This window comes from Chlorocebus sabaeus, chromosome 16 (genome assembly GCF_047675955.1).
Source record: "Chlorocebus sabaeus isolate Y175 chromosome 16, mChlSab1.0.hap1, whole genome shotgun sequence".
Classification (NCBI taxonomy): Eukaryota; Metazoa; Chordata; class Mammalia; order Primates; family Cercopithecidae; genus Chlorocebus; species Chlorocebus sabaeus.
Window position 1 is genome coordinate 61,971,027 of NC_132919.1, and position 21,382 is coordinate 61,992,408.

Consider the following 21,382-nt stretch of genomic DNA (forward strand, 5'->3'; position numbering starts at 1 on the left):
CATTTATATGGGGTGTCTGTGCGAACTGAAATGGATTCTATAGACGACTCTTTTGCGCTCAGCCCAGTTTGAGTCATGAAATCTAAATTCGCATTAGGTCATCTTTTTGAATGTGTGCCTATGTGTTTTACCTTGGATTTTCCTGATTACTTTTCTTCTCATGCTTTTGGGATATTGATTTTCTCTAAAATATAGAAATTGGGAAAGAGATTTCAATCTCGAGTTTTTTCTCAAATGGAAATACAAAGGTATTATGGAATCTAAGCCTTATCCAAGGTTAATTCTGGCTCTCAAAACCCAGATGCTTTTCCTGCTGCCCTTTGGTAGTACGTGCGGATTCATTAGCATTCCTCTATCCCCAGATCCTGTGGTTTACGTGCCAGTTTTATTCTAAGATTTTGGCAATGAATGCACGCACCTGCAGTGATTTCACCCATATTTCCTTCATTTGCAGGTGCTGCAGGCCCGAGACTCTTTACCATACACCAGATTGATGCCTGCACAAACAACCTGCCGAAAGCCCACACTTGGTAAGGTATTTTTGTAGCTTTATTCCCCCCATTCCATGTACATAGGTGTTAGTTCCGAACAGATTGGACTTCTTCTTTATTGTACTTACTAGTGTTGAATGAGCCTTTAAAGGGAATGATAAGCAGCTTAAGCGATTTAAAGTTAAGATTATTCGAAAACTGGTAGGAAAACTCAAAAGTGGTCACCTCTGTTTTAGAGAAATACCTTTTAGTTTTCTGTGTGACAGAGTGTTGTGGCTATATTGGTACACACTTGCTGGGCCAGTTTACTTATTATGAATGAACTGTGTAAAATTTGATTTGCTTATTCACAGCTTCAATCGAATAGACATTCCGCCCTATGAAAGCTATGAAAAGCTATATGAAAAGCTGCTAACAGCCATTGAAGAAACATGTGGATTTGCTGTGGAATGACGAGCTTCAAGGATTTGCCCAGGACTCTATTTATACAACCCTGACTGACAGTCTCCTTTCAGCAGAGTTTCAAAGAATGCTGAAATACAGGAAAACAACCCCCCCCCTTTTTTTTTTTTTACATTTTAGGACACTGTGAGGGGAAAGGACAATTTTGAAATTCCTTTTCAAGGAAAAAAGGTCTTTATGCTTTGCCATGAGGCCACATTCAGCTGCTATTTAAACTTAATATCTTGAACCTAAAGAATGCTGACTTTTCCTACATTTCCAGAGTTAGGCAGTATTCTACACTTAAAGACTACTACTATTTTTATAAAAGGTAATCTATTCAAATTGCTTCACAGATTTCAAGTCTCTCAAACACCAAGACAACTTCAGCAGTCGGTACAAGTCACATTTCATTTTGATTGAATACATAATTTTGAACAGCTCCTGTACTTGCTCTTTGTAAAAAATAAAAATAAAAAATTATTTTGAATTATTCTACCTTTGTAAACAATTGGCTAAAAGAATCATCTTTAACAAATTAAGCCATTTACATGTTTGTGTTTTTCTATGGCAGAGCATTATATTTTGCATTATATGTTTCAACTTAGTCTAAGTGGGTCTTTTTTACATTTTTCAAGAATGAGTTTCCTGGAATACAGCTATATAATTTTGGTTGTCAAATTCCTAATGCAGACGTTTAGTATAAACTTAGCCATTTATTTGCGACAATAAGATGTGTTCAGGGGCTCCCTGTTTTTAAGAGACTCTTTCAAAACAAACAAAAAAAACTAATGTTTTTATCTTGAATCAATGAGATTAGTATTTTGGATTTACTTTTAATCTTAAAATACTGCATTTTTATAGCTTCTCACAGCATGCGAATGGGATGGGATTTCATTATTTTGCTGGGTCAGCTTATCTTTAATATATGTACTATTCCTATAAACCAAAGTCTCTGACAAGTGCACCGAATTTATATTGTATTTTGACTACAATGTAAGTTTCCATTAACAAAACTATCCTAAAGTGTTAACTGCTCATAATTTTAATTGGGTAAAATTATGAAAAAGGAAGAATTTTACTTAAAGATTATTAATAAGCTTAGAAAATCCTGCTTTTACCTAACAGAATGAAGTGAGGTTGAGGGGCGGTAGTATGAACAGTGATTCTAACTCTATGGCATAAATTACTTTGAAACTAAAGAGTTCATTTTGGAAGTAAGGGAATCCCACTTCCCTTGGTGTCGAAGATTTGCATTTGATTTTGAAACGTCCAGATTTAGCTTTCAAGGTGTGTGGTATGTTGTATGATCCAGAAGCAATGAAAACTCTGGGGTGAGGGATTGAAAAAATCTGAAATCGCAATTGGATTTTTAAATTCAACCATCAGAAATATGCACTATTCAGGGGTTTTTTTACATTGATGTGAAATAAGCAAATTTTCATGAGATAATTAAGCTGCAGAATTTAAAGTTATGAAGTAAATAGGTCCTCTGTTCTGTTTCATGTGATGGAGTGGGTTTCAGTCTGTGTTCTTGGCGCCAAAGGGTTCCTCAGAGGTGCCTCAGGAGTAATGGTTTAAGAGAAGAGGGGCAAAGAGAGGGAGCGAGGGGGAAGGCCTAGTTGGTATTTAGCAGGGGCCTCAGGCTTCATATCCCCACCCCCTTTACCCAGAACAGCCTGTTTTTCTCTTATGTATATTGGAATTTCAAGTAAGCTTTCATGGGGTGCAGCGGGGCGGGGAGGAATGAATGGGATGAAAGAAGTGGAGATTTTGCTGCTCTAAAAAAGTTGAGAACTACTTGTGTAGTTTTTAAGTACTTCAATGTATTTCATTTGGCCACATTCAACTGCCACAAGTAAGCTAGTCATAGTTGTAACTGTGCAGTGGTAATATGCTTATGTCTGCCTTTTTCCTCTCAAACAATTTGTTTTTTTACATTGCATTCTGAGTACTGAAGAGCATCTTGAAATGTATGGAAGGTAGTTTTATGCTATTTGATAATCGGTAATGTTCAGCTGTCATGGTAGTACCCTATTGGTTGCAGGCCCATCTCTCTTTTATATTAAAGCACTAGTGCAGTTTATAATTGTGCCTACTTTTAAAATCTTTCAGTAAAAAATAAGTACATAATGAATACTTTATATAAATCATAACTGACAGGGATGCAGTAATAATGAAATGCTACTATCACTTATTTTAATACACAATATAAAGCAGGCAAATACCATTGTTTTTTGAGTGCCTTTTTAACTTTATGCTAATGACTTAATAGAGCTTTAAAAGAAAGAAATTGGCAGGGCACCATGGCTCACGCCTGTAATCCCAGCACTTTGGGAGGCCAAGGCGGGCGGATCACCTGAGGTCGGGAGTTCAAGAGCAGCCTAGCCAAGATGGTGAAACCCCATCTCTACTGAAAATACAAAATTAGCCAGGCATGGTGGCACACTCCTGTAATCTCAGCTACTTGGGAGGCTGAGGCAGGAGAATTGCTTGAATCTGGGAGGCAGAGACTGCAGTGAGCCAAGATCACACCACTGCACTCTAGCCTGGGCAACAAGAGTGAGACTCCGTCCCCCCTGCTCCCCCCAAAAATAAATAAATTACTCTCTGTAAGAGTCTACGCTATCAACATCATCTATAAAAACACGATTTAGATTTCCATTTCAAAGTTACATTACCCAATTACTTCCAAATAGGTGCTAAGCAGAAACCCCCAATGTGAACCATGGACTCGCACCTCATGTTTAATGTGAATCTTTATTTCTGTGTCCCTCTTAACTGGTTTCTTCTTGTCTTCCCCCTGGCTGTATTGTTATTTCAGATATGTGATACCTGTTTTCATACTCTTGCCTTTCCATCATGAATGCTTAGTTATGAACAGAGATTCCTTCGTAGAGCTCACAGGCAGTACAGAGAGGTGAGTCTTGTCTCAGAGGGCCTTGTATCTTGGTGTACTTTTTAAATAGTGCTGTGTATAGTGTACATTTTGTTTTGCACATAGTTTGTTGCCCCGAATGGGTTTTTTACCAAGCCTTTTTCTCTTTCATGTATTTACAGTCCGGAGCACAAGATGCTCTTCTTTCAAATACAGTGTAATTCGCTTTACAACACTAATCTGGGCTTTGAACTTCCAGTGCATAGGACTGATTGCATTGTTGGGAGTTAGAGGCTGTTCCAGCCATCCTTAGTTTGGTAGAGCAGCGCCTTCTGCTTGTTTTCTAAGCGTACAGTCAACGGGTGCCATTTGTGGTATTTAACATGTTAGGATGATTGTTCCAAATGCTGAGTTGTTTTATTTCTAGATGTAATTAGTTCACTTTATGTAATATTCTTCTCTCAAACTGACTTTAAAAACAAAGTTTTATCATTTTCATTGTATTTGTATTTATTACAGAGTGTTTTAGCTTTGATATTCTTTGTATTTTCACTCATTTGTTACATGAGCTTTATCAATAACATCTGTATAAATGGTTTTTAAAAATTAACTATGTATGTGCCCATGCCGAAGTCGAGCAATAAAATCAATGCTGTTTGCACTGTCACAGCATCAAAGTTTTTAAAGAATATTGAGTTTGTAATTGTTTTGAAAACATTTATGATTGGCTCTATGGAGGGTGACAACATGAGTCACAAAATGAAAAGTTCAAGAACACATGCCATCCTGAGTTGGTGCCTCTGTCATGTTGCAGAGCTCAGGCCTCCCTTCTGTCTCCTGGCAGAGCGGAGGAGGCGCCCATTTTCTCCGGCCGTGGTGACTGCCCAGTTGGCAGTACCTATTGGGGGCTGCACGTAGGTGGATTTCTGAGGGGGTCAGGGGTTAGTGGGGAAGAGCATCTTGGTCCTGTCACCAGTCTGCATCCATCTTTGCTGTAACACATCTCTGCTCCGGAGGGCAGGCCTGTGATAGGGACTCACATTTGCCAGCCCTACCTTGGTATGTCGAGCAGTAAAATTCTCAAAATGAAAAGGAGAAATCAATTGTATTTTTTCTAGAAGCCGTGGATTTTAATAATGATAGTGGACTAAAGTCCAGCTAACTCCATGGATAGAAAAGGAATGAATATGGTCTGTGTAAGTCTACACAGCATAGGGTACAACAGAAGGGAAAACCTGGGCAACATGTAAGTAGTAGCAGTGTATTAAAGTTCAAAGGGTGAGCATGCTTTTGTTTATATACTTTTATATTCTTTTGAATATTTTTATTTTGCTTTGTCCCTCATTGCTATGTTTACTGGTTTTATCTAAAATTTGTAAAGTTTTAGTATATTAAAGATTTTTGGCTGGGCACAGTGGCTCACACCCATAATCCCAGCACTCTGGGAGGCCGAGGTGGGCAGATCACGAGGTCAGGAGTTCGAGACTAGCCTGGCCAACATGGTGAAACCCCGCCTCTTTACTAAAAACACAAAAATTAGCCAGGTGTGGTAGCAGATGCCTGTAATCCCAGCTACTCAGGAGGCTGAGGCAGGAGAATTGCTTGAACCCAGGAGGCAGAGGTTGCAGTGAGCTGAAATTGCACCACTGCACGCCAGCCTGGACAACAGAGCAAGACTCCGTCTCAGAAAAAAAAAAAAATTCAGGCCGGGTGCTGTGGCTTGCACTTGTAATCCCAGCACTTTGGGAAGCCAAAGCAGGTGAATCTCTTGAGCCTAGCTTGAGACCAGTCTGGGCAACATGGCGAAACCCCATCTCTACAAACAATACAAAAACCAGCTGGGCATAGGGGCACGTGCCTGATAGTCCCAGCTGCTGGAGGTGGGACTGAGATGAGGGGATCGTTTGAGCCCTGGAGGCCAAGGCTGCAGTGAGCCGTGATTGAGCCACTGTACTCCAACCTGGGCAACAGACTTGAGACCCTGACTCAAAAACAACTTTTTATTTATTTTCGTATTATAATAGTCTACAAATTATCCAAAAGTTTGATTTGACTAATGATCAGAAGTTTAACCTGAAAAGTTTGTCCCTTCATTGTAATGAAGGTTAACCATGTTACCCACTATTGATTTGTACTTCATATACCAAATGCTTACAATACATGTATATACAATAGAATATATGCAACAGAACAAGAGCCTAGTAACAGGATAGAGGAGGTAATTACACAAGAAAAGTGTTACTTTACATTCCTATGTTAACATTCGTAGCAAACTAGACAGACCAGATTTTAAATTTTAATTAAAAGGTATCTGCCCTAAATGTGACTTGTCTGCTGCTCATTCAACAAATATTTACTGTGCTTCTACTATGTGCCAGGCTCTGTACTAGCTGATAGCCATATAGCTTTGCATGGTGGTTAGAAAATGAACTTCCAAAGTAATGCTAGCCTGTGTCTCACTGTAGGCTAAGTTCAAACTTAAGCGTTCAAAACTCAATTTATGTACAGCAAAGCAGTCAGTCATGACGGGAGCACATGAATCAATACCCCACCTCAGCAAGGCCCTGAATCCCAGACTTGGCTATTTGTTTGTGGTCTCACTGTGTTGCCCAGGCTGGAGTGCAGTAGCTATTTCACTGGCACAGTCATGGTGCACTGTAGCCTCAAACTACTGGTCAGTCTCCCAAGTAGCTGGGACTACAGGTAGGTACCACCATGCCATGGTGCAGTCTATGGGATGGGCGGGGGAACCTAAGATGTTTCTCCTGCCCACTTAAGTATTCTTAATGCCCTTTTTTTTAAGAGTCTTGCTCCGTTGCCCAGGCTGGAGTGCAGTGGTACAATAGCTCACTGCAACCTCCACCTCCAGGTTCAAGCAATTCTCGTGCCTCAGCCTCCCAAGTAGCTGGGATTACAGGGTGTGCACCACCATGCCCCGGTAATTTTTGTATTTTTAGTAGAGATGGGGTTTCACTATGTTGGCCAGGCTGGGCTTTTCATTAACTGTAAATATTGTCTGGTTAGTCTCTTATGATAGATGAGGCATTCAGTTCTAATACGAAGCACCTCACTCTGTAACATCCCCCACAGGACTTTCCAAATGCACGATTGTGATGAATCTTTCCTGGGCTGCTCCAGGCTGACTGGCTTGATGCACACGATCCACAGCACTTGAATCGCACCGTCCTCTGCTTGTTAAGCTAGTCTGGTGAAGTGATCTTTATTTGCTTTTCATTTTTCAAAAATATGTTGTCTCCTATTTTCTGACCTTTGCTGAGCAATCCTATTCCTTCCCTGACCAATTCTCTCATAAATTCTTTTTTTTTTTTTTTTTCTTTGGTTATTCCTAGTTACTTTTTAGCTTGGTAAAGAGCACCAGTTCCCACCAATCACCAGAACTAGCAACTTAATCTTCCTAAAATATTTTACATTTAAAAAAAAGTATAGTAAAAGCATTGTTAGGCTTGTGCTAACAGATCTAATGGTATATAATCTACCACTCAGAGTCACACCTGCTATGCTTCTGGATCTTTTCTGGGTGCTATGCTTCTAGATCTTTTCTGTATTGTATTTACATTATATTGCATCATATGTATAATACCCGTTCACACCGTGGTTTTTTCTATAAAACTGCATATTTTGTAGTCTAAAATTTTTTTACTCAATATTTTATGGCTATCTAGATCTACTTTATCCTCTAACACTTTTTAGAACTTATGTTCCAGCTCTTGCATATCTAGCCTTATTGTGGGGAAAAGAGAGATCAGACTGTTACTGTGTCTATGTAGAAAGTAGAAGACATGAGACTCCATTTTGTTCTATACTAAGAAAAATTCTTCTGCCTTGAGATGCTGTTAATCTGTAACCCTAGCCCCAACCCTGTGCTTGCAGAGACATATGCTGTGTTGACTCAAGGTTTAATAGACTTAGGGCTGTGCAAGATGTGCTTTGTTAAAAAAAAAAAAAAAAAAAGTGCTTGAAGGCAGTATGCTTGGTAGAAGTCATCACCATTCTCTAATCTCGAGTACCCAGGGACACAATGCACTGCGGAAGGCAGCAGGGACCTCTGCCTAGGAAAGCCAGGTATTGTCCAAGGTTTCTCCCCAGTGATAGCCTGAGATATGGCCTCTTAGGAAGGGAAAGACCTGACCGTCCCCCAGCCCGACACCCGTAAAGGGTCTGTGCTGAGGATTAGTAAAAGGGGAAGGCCTCTGTCTCTTGCTCGTCCCTGGGAATGGAATGTCTCGGTGTAAAACGCGATTGTATGTTCTATTTACTGATAGGAGAAAACTGCCTCGTGGCTGGAGGTGAGACATGCTGGCGGCAATACTGCTCCTTAATGCACCGAGATGTTTGTGTAAAGTCAAACGTAAATCTGGCCTACGTGCACATTAAGGCACAGCACCTTTCCTTTAACTTATTTATGACAGAGATCTTTGCTCACATTTTCCCGCTGACCCTCTCCCCACCATTACCCTATAGTCCTGCCACATCCCCTCTCGGAGACGGTAGAGATAGTGATCAATAGTGAGGGAACTCAGACCAGTGCCAGCGCACGTCCTCCATATGCTGAGTGCTGCTTTGTCTCTGTGTCTTCTTTCTTTTCCCAGTCTCTCGTCCCACCTGACTAGAAAAGCCCACAGGTGCGGAGGGGCAGGCCACCCCTTCACCTCATCTTGTGCATTTCCTGTCCTTTCCATTCACCTGTGCTTGTTGAATTGTCACAACCCATCACAGGTGTCCGCATGTCACTTACCATGCTCCAAACACACCCAGTCCATTAAGCCTTTCCCCGCTGGAAGCTCTCGCCTGCCTGGTGGCCCACCCTTCTGACAGTTTCCATTCCAAGAGCTCAGCACTTAGAACCACAGCAGTTGATCAGATGTCTTTTCTCTCTAGGTCCGGTTTCACTGCTTCATGCCTCCTGGCCTCTCATCATGCATACACTCATCCCCACAGCACTCTTCTCTGCCACTCCTGGGCTTCCATCCAAGTCCCCATATCCTCAACTGCTCTGAAGCTTCCTCTAGCTTAAGTGTAGCTTTTCTTCTCCATTGAAAACACCATCCCCAAGTGGTTTTTCTTCCTCATATTCCTCCATACCAGAGATGAGGCTGGTACACTCTTGCCCACTTGAAGCCCATCATGCCTTCTTCCCACCTGCAGTCACTAATGCATCTTTGAATGACAGCCTGGCTTTCCACCCTTTATCTCTTCTCACTGCTATCTTCTGCCAACCAAAAGAAACCATAATGCATTTTATTTTTTATTTTTTTGAGAGTTTCACTTTTGTTGCCCAGGCTGGAGTGCAGTGGTGCGATCTCAGCTCACTGCAACTTCCATCTCCCAAGTTCAAGCGATTCTTGTACCTCAGCCGGGTGCCACCATGCCTAGCTACTTTTTGTACTTTTAGTACAGATGGCGTTTCACCATGCTGGCCAGGCTGGTCTCGAACTCCTGACTTCAAGTGATCCACCTGCCTCAGCCTCCCAAAGTGCTGGGATTATAGGTGTGAGCCACTGCGCCCAACTGCCATAATGCATATTCCCTCATCTTCCAGCCACGTTATGAAAAGTCGACACATACACGGTACTGTCAAGGTTCTCCAAGGCCCACCTCTGATAACCACCCACCTTTCTTCTCTAACGTATGTATTTTTTTGTCAAGTGCTAATTCTTAATTATTTTTATTGACTTAAAGCAACAAACTTCAGGAGCTGGCTGCTCAAACAAGGCTTGTTAATTGCTTTAGCACAAATACGACTAATGAAGATCCCCCCTTTTCAGATGTTAGGTCATAAATTCAAAAGTAATAAGCTTTTAGAAAACAATTTTTATTTTAAAATTCATAAAAAGTACTGGAAATACAGGTAAAGCATTTGAAAATGATTTTTCTGGCTTATCTGTTTACTGGCTCAATTCTAGCTCTGTCCTGGTAAAGGCCTCCAGAACCTTCACCTATGATCAAGTCTGGCCTCACAGGGAGGGACTTTTACTGTACTGAAAGGAAGCCAGCTGAAGCCGAGATCTGAAGCGCTCAGCTTCCAGTTCCCGGAAGAAAACATCATCATCATTCTGTGTTATCATGTCCTGCAGCTGTTGAATTTCCTTCTCCATCTTAGATCTCAGCTCCCTCTTCACCTTATGTAATGTCTGAAAAAAGAAGGCATGTCATCTTGCCGTTCACAGCATTTATCCAGGCCCTCATCTATTGTTCCCTCTTCATCTTCCAGCTAATCAAACTCCTCCAAAATTTTTAATAATCTAGCAGCAGCTCTTACAGAGACCTAACTAAAGTTAAAATCATAGGATAAAAATGTCTTGGGTCATAGATGGATTGCCTTATTAGTCTTCTCTCCATTCCCTTTACGTTTGTTTTCTACTTCCTAAACTGTAAATAAATGTAAATAAAATGTAAATAAATGTGTCACTTAATGATGGAGATATGTTCCAAGAAATGCAGCAAGTGTTTTGTTATTGTGCAAAATGTCAGTGTACTTACACAATCCCAGATGGTACTGTCTACTGCACACCGGGGCTATATGGTATAGCCTAGTGCTCCAACCACCAATGTACGAGGTCCCTTGCTGAAGGAAACGTTGCCATGCAGTAGTGCATGACTTTGCTTCTATCTTGTTAATTATTACCTGGGCCTGAGATTTCTCTCTGGCTTTAAGTTCTTGATGTTCCTGTGATATGGCTTCTGCCAGCAATGAAAACTGTTTATAGGAAGAAAAAACCAAATATTATATTTAATGTTTATAGTCCAAATGTAACATTTCTTAATGTTCATAGGCTTAAAATAATTTTAATGGAAATAGGACAATATACTGTACTATGGTCAAGTATTATTTGATCTTAAATTTCAATCTTGAAAATGGGGTCCTCTAATCTGTAGAGTGCAAACTTTAGTTAACACAAGGAAGTTTACTGTCAACAGACTAAGCAAGTTTTCCACAAGGGCAAGTGGTCAGGACTAAGCACAACAGCGTAATCAAGTGCCAGGAGCCCACCTGGTCCTTATAGTAGTTCTCCATGGAGTCCAGTTCATCCTGGTGGCGTCTCCTTTGTTCATCTCGCTTTTCTTTGGCATAGTTTCTTAGGTCTCGTAATCTTTGCTTTTGAATGTTTAAACCTTCTTCAAACAGTTTCTTAAATATCTGTCATTTAATCGTAAAAATAAAGTCACTGAGGAATATAATCATTTTGGCCAACTAGAGGTATATACTGATTATATTTCACAAAGGTTTTTTTTTTTTTTTTGAAATACTAGTTTTATTCAGATATTTTGACATACTATAAAATTTACCTCCTTTTCTTTGAGACAGGTTATCGCTCTGTCACCCAGGCTGGAGTGTAGTGGTGCAGTCACAGCTCACTGCAGCCTTGACCTCCCAGGCTCAAGCAATTCTCCCACCTTGGCTGCCTGAGTAGCTGGGACTACAGGCATGTGCCACCACACCTGGCTAAATTTTTAATTTTTTGGAGAAATGAGGTCTCACTATGTTGCCCAGGCTGGTCCCAAGCAATCCTTGCACCTTAGCTTCCCAAAGTGCTGGGATTATAACAAGTGTGAGCCACTGAGCCCAGCCTTACCCTTTTAAAGTAAATAACTCAGTAGGCCTTATTATACTTAGTTGTGCAACCATCACCACTACAGAACAGTTTTACCACCCCAAAAAGAAACCCTATACTGATTAGTGCTCATTCCCCCGTCCCATCCTTAGCCCCTGACAGTCACCAGTCTGTCTACTTTCTATCTCCATGGATTTGCATATTCTGGACACTTCCTAAAAATGGAATCATGTAATTCGTGGCCTTTCATATTTGGTTTCTTTCACTCCGCATGTTTTCAAGGTTCATCTATACTGCAGTATATATGAATTCTTCATTCATTTTTATTGCCAAGTAACATCCTACTGTATGAATAAATGCACACTGTTTATCCATTCATTAACTGATGGACACTTTAGGTTGTTTCTCCTTTTAGGCTATTACAAGTAAAGCTATGAACATTTGTGTTTTTTGTGTGATTATATAGCTAGGGGTGAAATTGCTGGGTCATAGGGTAGCTCTATATGACCTTTCGGTAACCTTCTGAAGAACTGCTAGATTGTTCTCCAAAGCAGCTGCACCATTTTACATTTTACCATTGTAGTTAACTACAATTACTAAAATATTTTACAGATGAAATTTCTTGCTCGCCTGGGATCTCAAAAGGTTAATCATTTCAGCCTGAAAAGGATGACATAGCAAATACCTTGTGGAAAACCTCTCACAGTACAGCTGTTTTGACACTATCCCTGATTTTATGTGGAATACAAGGTCATGTTATCACACCTTAAATTTCTGTCTCTCACAACATGTTCCCAAACCTCTAAAGTAGTTTTACTGGAGACGTACCTATTATGTGTAAGAGGCAGGGAGGAAGTAAGACTTCACATTAAGATGAGAGACAGAGACTGAGAATGGACGGGAATGCACAATGGAGTAAGAAAATGAAGTGCGGCCAAGCAGAACTCAAGGCCAGCACTATAGGACTTCGACTTAGATTTTAGATTCAAATTTGGACAAGACTCACGAACAAAGAAGGTGGTCCTGAAAGGTAATAAAGTTCACCTTCTTAACAGGGCTGGACAGAAAAGCCAGACTTACCATTTCTTCCCGGGTCCTCATTCTCATCATTTTTGCATGCAACTGAACTCTATAATCATCATAATATTTTCGAGCACGAATGATTTGCTGTCGATTTTCTTTTATCTTTGATTGGGTCAACCTTTGCCTACGAATGCAGTCCTTGAAGTCTTGCTAAGAAGGGAAAGGGGAGGGAAGAGAAGAGTAAGGACAAGAGGAATGCAGACTCCAGCATTCTCATCTGCCCCACTCCCCATCACGATGTCTTCAGGCAGTATGCCAGGTGTGGGGGGCCAGTGGCCCCAGAAGCCCTTCAGCCTTTGGCAGCTTCATCACCTCAATCTGAAGAGCAGCTCCAACAACCCCCCGCCGCAGCAGAGGGCAGCAGTGATCCTGGGCACTCCTGCGGAACTGAGAGCTCACTTCCCATGCCACCAGGAGGCTGCTAACAAGGCTGGCCCATATGCCAGCTCACAAGGAGTAGGAAAATGGCACATCCAGACTTTCAAGCAGCGCCTGGGCTGCCAGGAGTATTTAATTAGGCAAAAACTAAGGAAATTAGACAATATCTGACAAAGGAGTGAAGAGGAAATGGGGTCACCTACAGACTCTTATGTAGGTGTTTCAGATATTAGTGTTTTTCACCCCCCATAGGAAAGTACCATCTGCAGTTCCTGAGATCTTTCTGGAACTGTTTAGTATTATAGTTCTCATGGCTTATTTCTACTCCACACTCAGGCAAAGATTTTCAAATCTCTTCCTTTGGCAGATTGTTTCTGACCTCCATCCTCTCCCTTCATAATTCTCTAAGTACAGTTTCTCATCAAAATTGTAATGGAGGCTGATAAATCCCGGAGCTCTCTACTTGGGACCTGAGAAGGATGGGAGATGGCAAACAGCACTAAGTTCAGCCACTTGGCACCTAGACGGATCCATGGAGGTCCACAGACAGAACTGGATTAAAATCTCAGCTGTGTCCCTTGCTTATCAGTGAGACCCAGGGCAAGTTACTTAATATCTCAAAGCTTCAGGGTTTTCATTTCATAGAAAACATCTCTAATATATTACTATAAAGACTAACTGCAACTGTGTACATAAAGTACCTAGCTCTTCCCCTGCCCATTCTGGGTTTGTTTTATTGTTGTTGAGACAGGGTCTCACTTTGGCACGCAGGCTGGAGTGCAGTGGCAAGATCACAGCTCACTGCAGCCTTGCCCTCCCACGCTTCCCACTTCTGCCTCCCAAGTAGCTGGGACCACAGGCAAATGCCACCATGCCAAGCTCATTTTTTCCATAGCCACATATATATATATATATATATTTTTAAGACAGGGTCCCACTATGTTGCTGAGACTGGTCTCAAGTGATCCTCTCACCTCAGCCTCCCAAAGTGCTGGGATTACAGGCATGGGCTATCAATTTTGGTTAAAGACCTAAGCAACACTTCCACATGCAGGCGTTAGAGGTGAAGGGTCTGTGGGACTGTTGCCCAGCTAGCACACATAAAGGGAATGAATATAACAAATTCAAAATTATAATACCCAACTTGCTCTTGACATACCAGTCTCTTGTTATGTTCATACTCTTTCCTGACAAGGGCAGTAAGGAGGTCATGCCTTCTTAGGGCTTCTTCTATCTTGAAGGGGGACACAAAATCAAGTAGGTTAATAATGCTGTTCACTCAATTCTCAAGGATAAGCTCTTCTCTCATTTAAATTTCTATGCTTAAGACTGACAGTCACTTACTTCATCTTGCAGTTTCTTCTTTGATCGATTTTCTCTACATGCCTCTTTCTTAAGCTGTTCAACCTGTGCAATTTGCTGTTTCCACATTTTGCTTAGTGTTGGGCCAGAAACATAGAGAAACGGAAACTGCTCCAGCATAAGGGGCAGGAGACTGTGTTCACTTACTTTCACTGCAAGGTAAAAGAAGATGTTCTTAATCTGAGACTTGTGGACAAGAACTGTCATCCAGCATCCCTGGTAGATCAAAGCTTATGTAAGTGATGTGGTTTTGATTCTGTGAAGAACAATTCTAAATGTACTTATAATAATTTGCATTCCTCCTCTGATTGGAGTAAGTCAACTACTGATAAGGATAAAAATAAGTTCTGACTGATGCCATGCTAGTCCTGGGAAGTCCATCCTAATTGCTCAGCTGCTTCAGTGCCTGCGGGTAGATTCTCTATGTATGGTAAAATAGAAGACTCCTCAACCCTCCTGGTAGGCAAGTGCTTAGAAGAAAAGTTTCTGGTCTAAAGGATATAGTAGGAGGGCCAGCAATCTTTGGGGTATAACAGGAAGCCTGGCATTTCTCATGGCTTTGTTTCCTTGTAACAAGACTCTACACTCATTGGCACTGTCAATATACAGGAGGTGGACAGGTCATCTGCTTGCCTTGGAGCATCCCCTTCATTCTACCAACTTCCCAGAAACAGACAAAAAGGCATCCAAAGTGAGTAAGCACAGGAGTGAGGCTAATGGTGGCGCAGCAGGTGGCAGTCCTGGCATTCCTTGGGTGCCAATATATAGGCCTCCCTAAGGTACTTCCTTATTGAAGAGTTTTAGCCCTCTACAGAAAACCAGCCACATGGCAGTGGAAAAAAAAAAAAAAAAAACTTTCTTCAGCTAACTGGTGGATGTTAGCTTTCAGTGCTGTGTCCCTGGAATGCTGCACTCGCTTTCAAAAGCTGCCAGTTTTCCATAAAGTACAATTCTGTGGTTCTTACTTGGAACTGCTTTATTTGGCTTTGGGAGGCCACCTCTTGGACTTTGAGTTGTGGTTTTTCTAGAGTAAATCTTCCAGGGCTGACTACATTCTGGAGTTTCTTTAAGAACAGCTTCTCCTCTGTATATTTTTTCCTTAGAAGCAGATGCAAAACAATAAAGATAAAAGGTCTAATAGTTCTTTCATGCATCATCTTAAATATTACATATTGACAAAAATAGCTAACTACTCCCCAGCCAAACCACCTTACTTCAAATTTGTAAAATCTAGTTAATAATTCACTCACTCTAAACTAAAGGCATCTTTTGGCCTCTGGCATCCCTCGGAATTTGAAAAAGCACTGAATCTTTTTCAAGTTTCAGTCACCATAGTCCCACACCCTAAATACAACCACTATTAACCTTTTTTTTTTTTTTTAACCTATTAATGTTTCGATGTACTTCTTTTTCCATATAGATTTAAAAAATTCTCAAGCAACTATGCAGTATGCTTAGTTGTAACCATACTATACTTTATATCCTGTTTTGTTCACTAATATTTTAGCATAAGCATTTTCCCCATGATTTCATTTCGTTTCTGTAACCATTCTTTTGAAAGGCAATGAAAACTTCAGTTTTGGGTTTCTTACAACCAGGTCTAGAGCAACTAGGATGTTCTGTCTTCTCTTACTCTTCTTTAATTTTGTCAGCCTAGACTAGTTTTTAAGACCCTGAACTGCTAAGTCAAATACCCTTATAAAAACTGATGGTAAGTTTTAAGTAGGGGAAAAAACGCTAGTTTTCTTTGGAACCACGTCTTGTCATATTTTAGCAACCTGAATGCCTTATTAAGAAGCAAAAGTCCTGTATCATGACATGAAATCCTGCCTTTTCCTAAAGAGCTCATGATTAAGGCCCTGTTGGCCCCTTCTTCTTTTAAAAAGATCATCTTTGTACTTCCCCCTCATCTGATCAAATGGCATTTATTACAGTGTAGACTTTTACCCACTGTTTCCTCCTCCTTCTCATGTATTCTTAGAGGTCCAATATTCTCTTGAACTTTATGTCTTCTTAGTTCCCTTTCAAATGCTTCAGTAAATGCCTATAGGGGAAAAGGTCATATGATAGTACAGTTGTTAAAAACATATATAACGGGCAGCACCAGGGCTTAGTTGGTTAAAGCACCCGTCTAGTAAACAGGAGATCCAGGGTTTGAATCCCAGCGGTGCCTCAAATGAGCATCCAAGCTTAGTCGCATGCAGTGAGGCTGAGCCAGCTGGATCACCTGAGGTCGGGAGTTCAAGACCAGCCTGACCAACATGGAGAAACCCCATCTCTACTAAAAATACAAAATTAGCTGGGCGTGGTGGTGCATGCCTGTAATCTCAGCTACTCAGGAAGCTGAGGCAGGAGAATCGCTTGTACCCGGGAAGCAGAGGTTGAGGTAAGCCGAGATCATGCCACTGCACTCCAGCCTAGGCAACAAGAGTGAAACTCCGCTTTGAGGAAAAAAAAAAAAATCCTGCCACTGCGCCCAGCTAATTTTTTTTTTTTTAATTTTTAGTAGAGATGGTGTTTCACCGTGATCTCAATCTCCTGACCTTGTGATCCGCCCACCTTGGCCTCCCAAAGTGTTGGGATTACAGGCATGAGCCACCGCGCCCGGCCACTCATTCACTTTTTAAAAAATTCCTTTCAGACTCTGTATCACAAAATGTATGGGTTTTTTTGTTTTGTTTTTTGAGGCAGAGTCTCACTCTTGCCCAGGCGGGAGTCAGGGGCACAAACTCGGCTCACTGCAGCTTCCACTTCCCGAGTTCAAGTGATTCTCCTGCCTCAGCCTCCTGAGTAGCTGGGACTACAGGCGTGCACTGCCATGCCCGGCTAATTTTTGTATTCTTAGTAGAGATGGGGTTTCACCATGTTGGCCGGGCTGGTCTCAAACTCCCGACCTCAGCTGATGCACCTGTCTCAGCCTCCCAAAGTGCTGGGCCATTGCACCCGGCTCACAAATCTACATTAACATATATAATTGGGACATAAAATGAAATTTTACATCACGCATTTTTTCTGTTCTCAAGTTTTTGCAATTATTTTGATACTCTCCTGAGTGGAAGTTACATGCTGAGTTACAAATGAGTGTGAGACCTCTGAATTAGTTTTAGTTTTTCACCATCATAAATCCTACTGCATTATAAAACCTACTACTGTAAACAACTTAAGTGTTCTAAATCCATGCTACATTTCAAAATCCACATTCCACAGTGGAAAGTCTTCCTAGGTAATACCAGTCAGTCTCCTTATTGTTGAATCCCAACCACCTCCTCTCATTCCTGTCTTGGGTACTTGATCTCATCTTCTCTGTAACTCAAGTGGCCTGTCACTTTAATCCACCTCAAATTCCCCTCATCTCTGAAGCTCACTCTGAAAATAACAATTCACGCTGATCTCCTCTTTCTTAATCTACTGGAACACCAAGCTATGTCTGGCCAGGTTATTTTTCTTAAGTTTCATGAGTATAATTTTATGCTAATGGGGACATAAGCTATGCCACGTAGCTCTCTATCATCCATTCCGCTCAAGAATATTAAATGCATTTTAAGCCTTAAATCAACAGCATGTTCATGGTAGCATCTGGCTGAGGGGAAATGGTATTGGCTGCTGCTTAATGGTAGTCAAGAGATGGGGAAGCACCTGTGCTCGGAATTGGTGGGTATCTGTTTCTCTTGGTTTGCGCTGCCTTTTTCTCTCCGTGTGGAACTGTTTGCATTTGTTAGTTGGAGATGGAGAGAGCGAATGGGATCTGTAGGGTGGCTTTCTATGCATGGAAAGTCCTGCAACAGAGAAAAAACACATAACATTAGTTCCTGATAGCCAGAATGTTATGCTGGAAACCAAAGTTGGTTTTTACTAAATCCAGAGAGACTGATGAGTGAAATGTGCTAAAGGGACTGTCTTCTGTAACTAACTTGTATTGGTATGGTAACACCAAGTAACAGACAAATGTATACAAATATGTACTGTCTCAAACATTTAGCTTCTACATTCAACTTTGGATATTCAACACATGGAATGCCTCCTATGCACAAAGGACTATGGAGAGTGCTCTTGGTGATGGGGGAGATGGGAAAAGAGAAAAGGTAAATTATCTGAGCCGCGCATCTGCTATCCTTTAACCTATCTGGGTCCTGAGGAGGTGGGATGTAAGCATACATATCTATCTTATTATATATGCTTACAGGCAAAGTTAACATGTTAAGCATTGTCTAAGCGGTCCCAATTTTTCCCTACTTAGCAATCTAGCCCTCCTAATTGCACACTGCCAAAGAGATCTAACAAACCATTTCTTTCTACAAACCTTTTTATCCCATTGTCTATAGGTGTGTCTGGGCATCTGATAGTTGTGAAGAGGATGACTCCAGTGGGAAAAGCACTTCAAGAGAGCCTTAAGACCAAAGAAGCTAGTTTTGGTACCTTTATAAATAAATTTTCCCTGAGCTTGTTATTTTTTTCACAAGCTTTTAATTCAAATCTTTCACATTTCAAATTCTAAGATGTATTTTTAAAAACTGACTTGCATAATCTATTTTGAATGATAGCTGCTCATGATGCATGATGTATTCTTCTCTAGAAACTGAAGACGCACCTGAAATAATATTTTAATTTATAACCTGTTTTCACAACAGGATACCATGTGTATGTACATAATAAGGGAAAGGAAGAGGTTCCTGGATGAGGGTGCCTAGAAATTGGCTGAGTCCTTTTAAAGGGAAGAGAGACGAAACAATCAAGAGAAGGAAAGAGCATTCTTGAAGGAGTAAAAAACAACTGAAAAAGTTAAGGAAGTTGGGTCAGAAAAAGGCTATTTCTGAAGAAACAATGGATGACCAAAGTAGATAAAACTAAATATAAAATATGCAGGATTTTAGTTGGTGGAAGACAGGATAATTGGATTTGAACAATGGCATATCAAACAGTAGGAAGTGTCTGCAAAGACGTGGCAAACCAGAAACTGCTGATATGAGTATAAAGCAGTGCAATCACTTTGGTGGGCAAGCTGGCAGTGGTGAAGAAATGTAGGCCTTACGATCCAGCAATCCTACTAGATGGAGATATCACAGAAACTCTTGCACATATTCTAGGCTGTTCATTGCAGATTTTTTATAGTAATGAAAATGGAAACAATCAACATGTCCAGCAATAGGGGAAATGTATAGTGTTATACATATAGACATACATACCCACACAAAAGTGACACACTGTAAGAACTCAGTTACACTGCAGTTAAAATGAATGAGCTGGATCTATAAGTATCAACAGCAATAGATTTCTAAGATAATGTCAGAAAAAAATGCAAGCTGCAGAATAATATATACAGTATGTAAATTTCTAAACAACATAAAACAATAGTATGTTTAGACAAGTAACGTATGAGCTGTTAAAGTATAAAAACAAGGATCAGAAGAAAAGATGCCAACTTTAAGATAGTGGCTGCACTAAGGGTGGGGAAAAGAGATCTGTGGGGAGAGCAGAGGGGGTTTCTACTGTTTTATTTCTTAAACACAAAGGGGCTAAAGCAAATATAACTGTTAACACCTGCTACTTCTAGCCGGGGAAGATCCAGGTGTTTGATATTACTTCTGATCCTTTTATATATTTCTCAACTATTTAAAATTAGAATCTAAGTTATTAAGAACAGATGGAACTGCCTAAGTAGTTCACATGGCTGTCCCCCTCTCTCAGTCTCTCTGGGGTAAGTACCTGGCCTTGTCTTCTTTGGCCCATACTCCACGATGCCATCACTGTGCTGAGACAGTGTCTCCTCAGTTCCATCCTCTACCTCTTCATTTCCAGTATCATCATCTTTATGGTGAGTCTTTTCTTTAATCCGATCACCCAGGGCACTTTTTAACATCTATTGAGAAAACTTTTTTCAACATCTTTCACTGACTTCACCAGAATGTAAATTCGCAGGAGTAGGCAGACCTTTAAAAAAGCTTCCTTTGACAGTCATTAATAACAAGTTTTCAGACGCTTATGCATGTTTAATTATTTACTTTTGAGACAGGATCCCGTTCTGTCACCCAGGCTGGAGTGCAGTGGTGCTAGCTGGGCTCACTGCAACCTCCGCCTGCTGCGTTCAAGTGATCCCCTATCTCAGCCACTTGAGTAGCTGTGATTACAGGCATATACCACCAAGCCCAGCTAATTTTTTACTTTTTGTAGAGATAGGGTTTCACCATGTTGCCCGGGCTGATCTCAAACTCCTGGGCTTAAGCGATCCGCCTGCCTCAGCCTCTCAAAGTGCTGGAATTACAGGTGTGAGCCACCGCACCTGGCATACATGTTTAGTTTTAAAAAGGTATAGATCAGTGCTATGGATCACCAAGTTTCAATAAACTTTTGACTAAGTCACATAGGGATTTAAAACATTCATTCAATGATACCTTAAAACTGTAATATTGTATTTTGTGAGAATCAGTGATCCATCCAATTTCATACCAGATCTGTCTTTTGCGGCAAAGGGGAACTATATAGATATATCTAAAGAAAAATGGCTTAACATAATCATTTACATTAAATGATTTAGTTTTCATCAAAATTCAATAAAATTTGAATAAATCTGCACTAAATTTAGTTAGATCATGAATGGCTGAGAGATCACTTCCTGTTCGTCTGCTTGATTTACAGAACATTTTCACAGTAATTTTTTTTTTTTTTTTTTTTTGAGACAGAGTCTTGCTCTGTAGCCCGGGCTGGACTGCAGTGGCCGGATCTCAGCTCACTGCAAGCTCCGCCTCCCAGGTTTACGCCATTCTCCTGCCTCAGCCTCCGGAGTAGCTGGGACTACAGGCGCCCGCCACCTCGCCCGGCTAGTTTTTTGTTTTGTTTTGTTTTTTTTTTTTTTTTTTTTTTGAGACGGAGTCTCACTCTGTCGCCCAGGCTGGAGTGCAGTGGCCGGATCTCAGCTCACTGCAAGCTCCGCCTCCCGGGTTCTCGCCATTCTCCTGCCTCAGCCTCCCGAGTAGCTGGGACTACAGGCGCCCGCCACCTCACCCGGCCAGTTTTTTGTATTTTTTAGTAGAGACGGGGTTTCACCGAGTTAGCCAGGATGGTTTCGATCTCCTGACCTCGTGATCCGCCCGTCTCGGCCTCCCAAAGTGCTGGGATTACAGGCTTGAGCCACCGCGCCCGGCCGTTTTTTGTATTTTTAGTAGAGACGGGGTTTCACC

The 21,382-nt window shown here is 41.1% G+C and overlaps 2 protein-coding genes across 6 annotated transcripts in view; one reads left to right on the top strand and one right to left on the bottom strand.

The window, feature by feature from the left end:
• SMURF2 (SMAD specific E3 ubiquitin protein ligase 2) overlaps positions 1-4,499 on the top strand; it is a 118,731-nt gene extending 114,232 nt beyond the window's left edge. For all 3 annotated transcript variants that reach the window (XM_037993700.2, XM_037993699.2, XM_037993701.2), the window contains 2 exons: positions 455-530; positions 845-4,499. In XM_037993700.2, coding sequence (XP_037849628.2) covers positions 455-530; positions 845-944 — 176 coding nt within the window. In that variant the 3' untranslated portion in view covers positions 945-4,499. The remainder of the gene's footprint in view (positions 1-454; positions 531-844) is intronic.
• Positions 4,500-9,622: 5,123 nt separating this feature from the next.
• Positions 9,623-21,382, bottom strand: part of CEP95 (centrosomal protein 95) — a 30,412-nt gene continuing 18,652 nt past the window's right edge. For 2 of the 3 annotated variants that reach the window (XM_037993702.2, XM_008012083.3), the window contains exons 11-20: positions 19,911-20,064; positions 17,844-17,983; positions 16,159-16,251; positions 15,173-15,305; positions 14,190-14,359; positions 14,005-14,079; positions 12,465-12,617; positions 10,823-10,969; positions 10,457-10,528; positions 9,623-9,962 (exon numbers count right to left, since the gene is read on the bottom strand). In XM_037993702.2, the coding sequence (XP_037849630.2) occupies positions 9,786-9,962; positions 10,457-10,528; positions 10,823-10,969; positions 12,465-12,617; positions 14,005-14,079; positions 14,190-14,359; positions 15,173-15,305; positions 16,159-16,251; positions 17,844-17,983; positions 19,911-20,064 (1,314 nt within the window). In that variant the 3' untranslated portion in view covers positions 9,623-9,785. Of the gene's footprint in view, positions 9,963-10,456; positions 10,529-10,822; positions 10,970-12,464; positions 12,618-14,004; positions 14,080-14,189; positions 14,360-15,172; positions 15,306-16,154; positions 16,252-17,843; positions 17,984-19,910; positions 20,065-21,382 lie in introns of all 3 variants that reach the window. The other variant, XM_037993703.2, reaches the window with a different exon arrangement.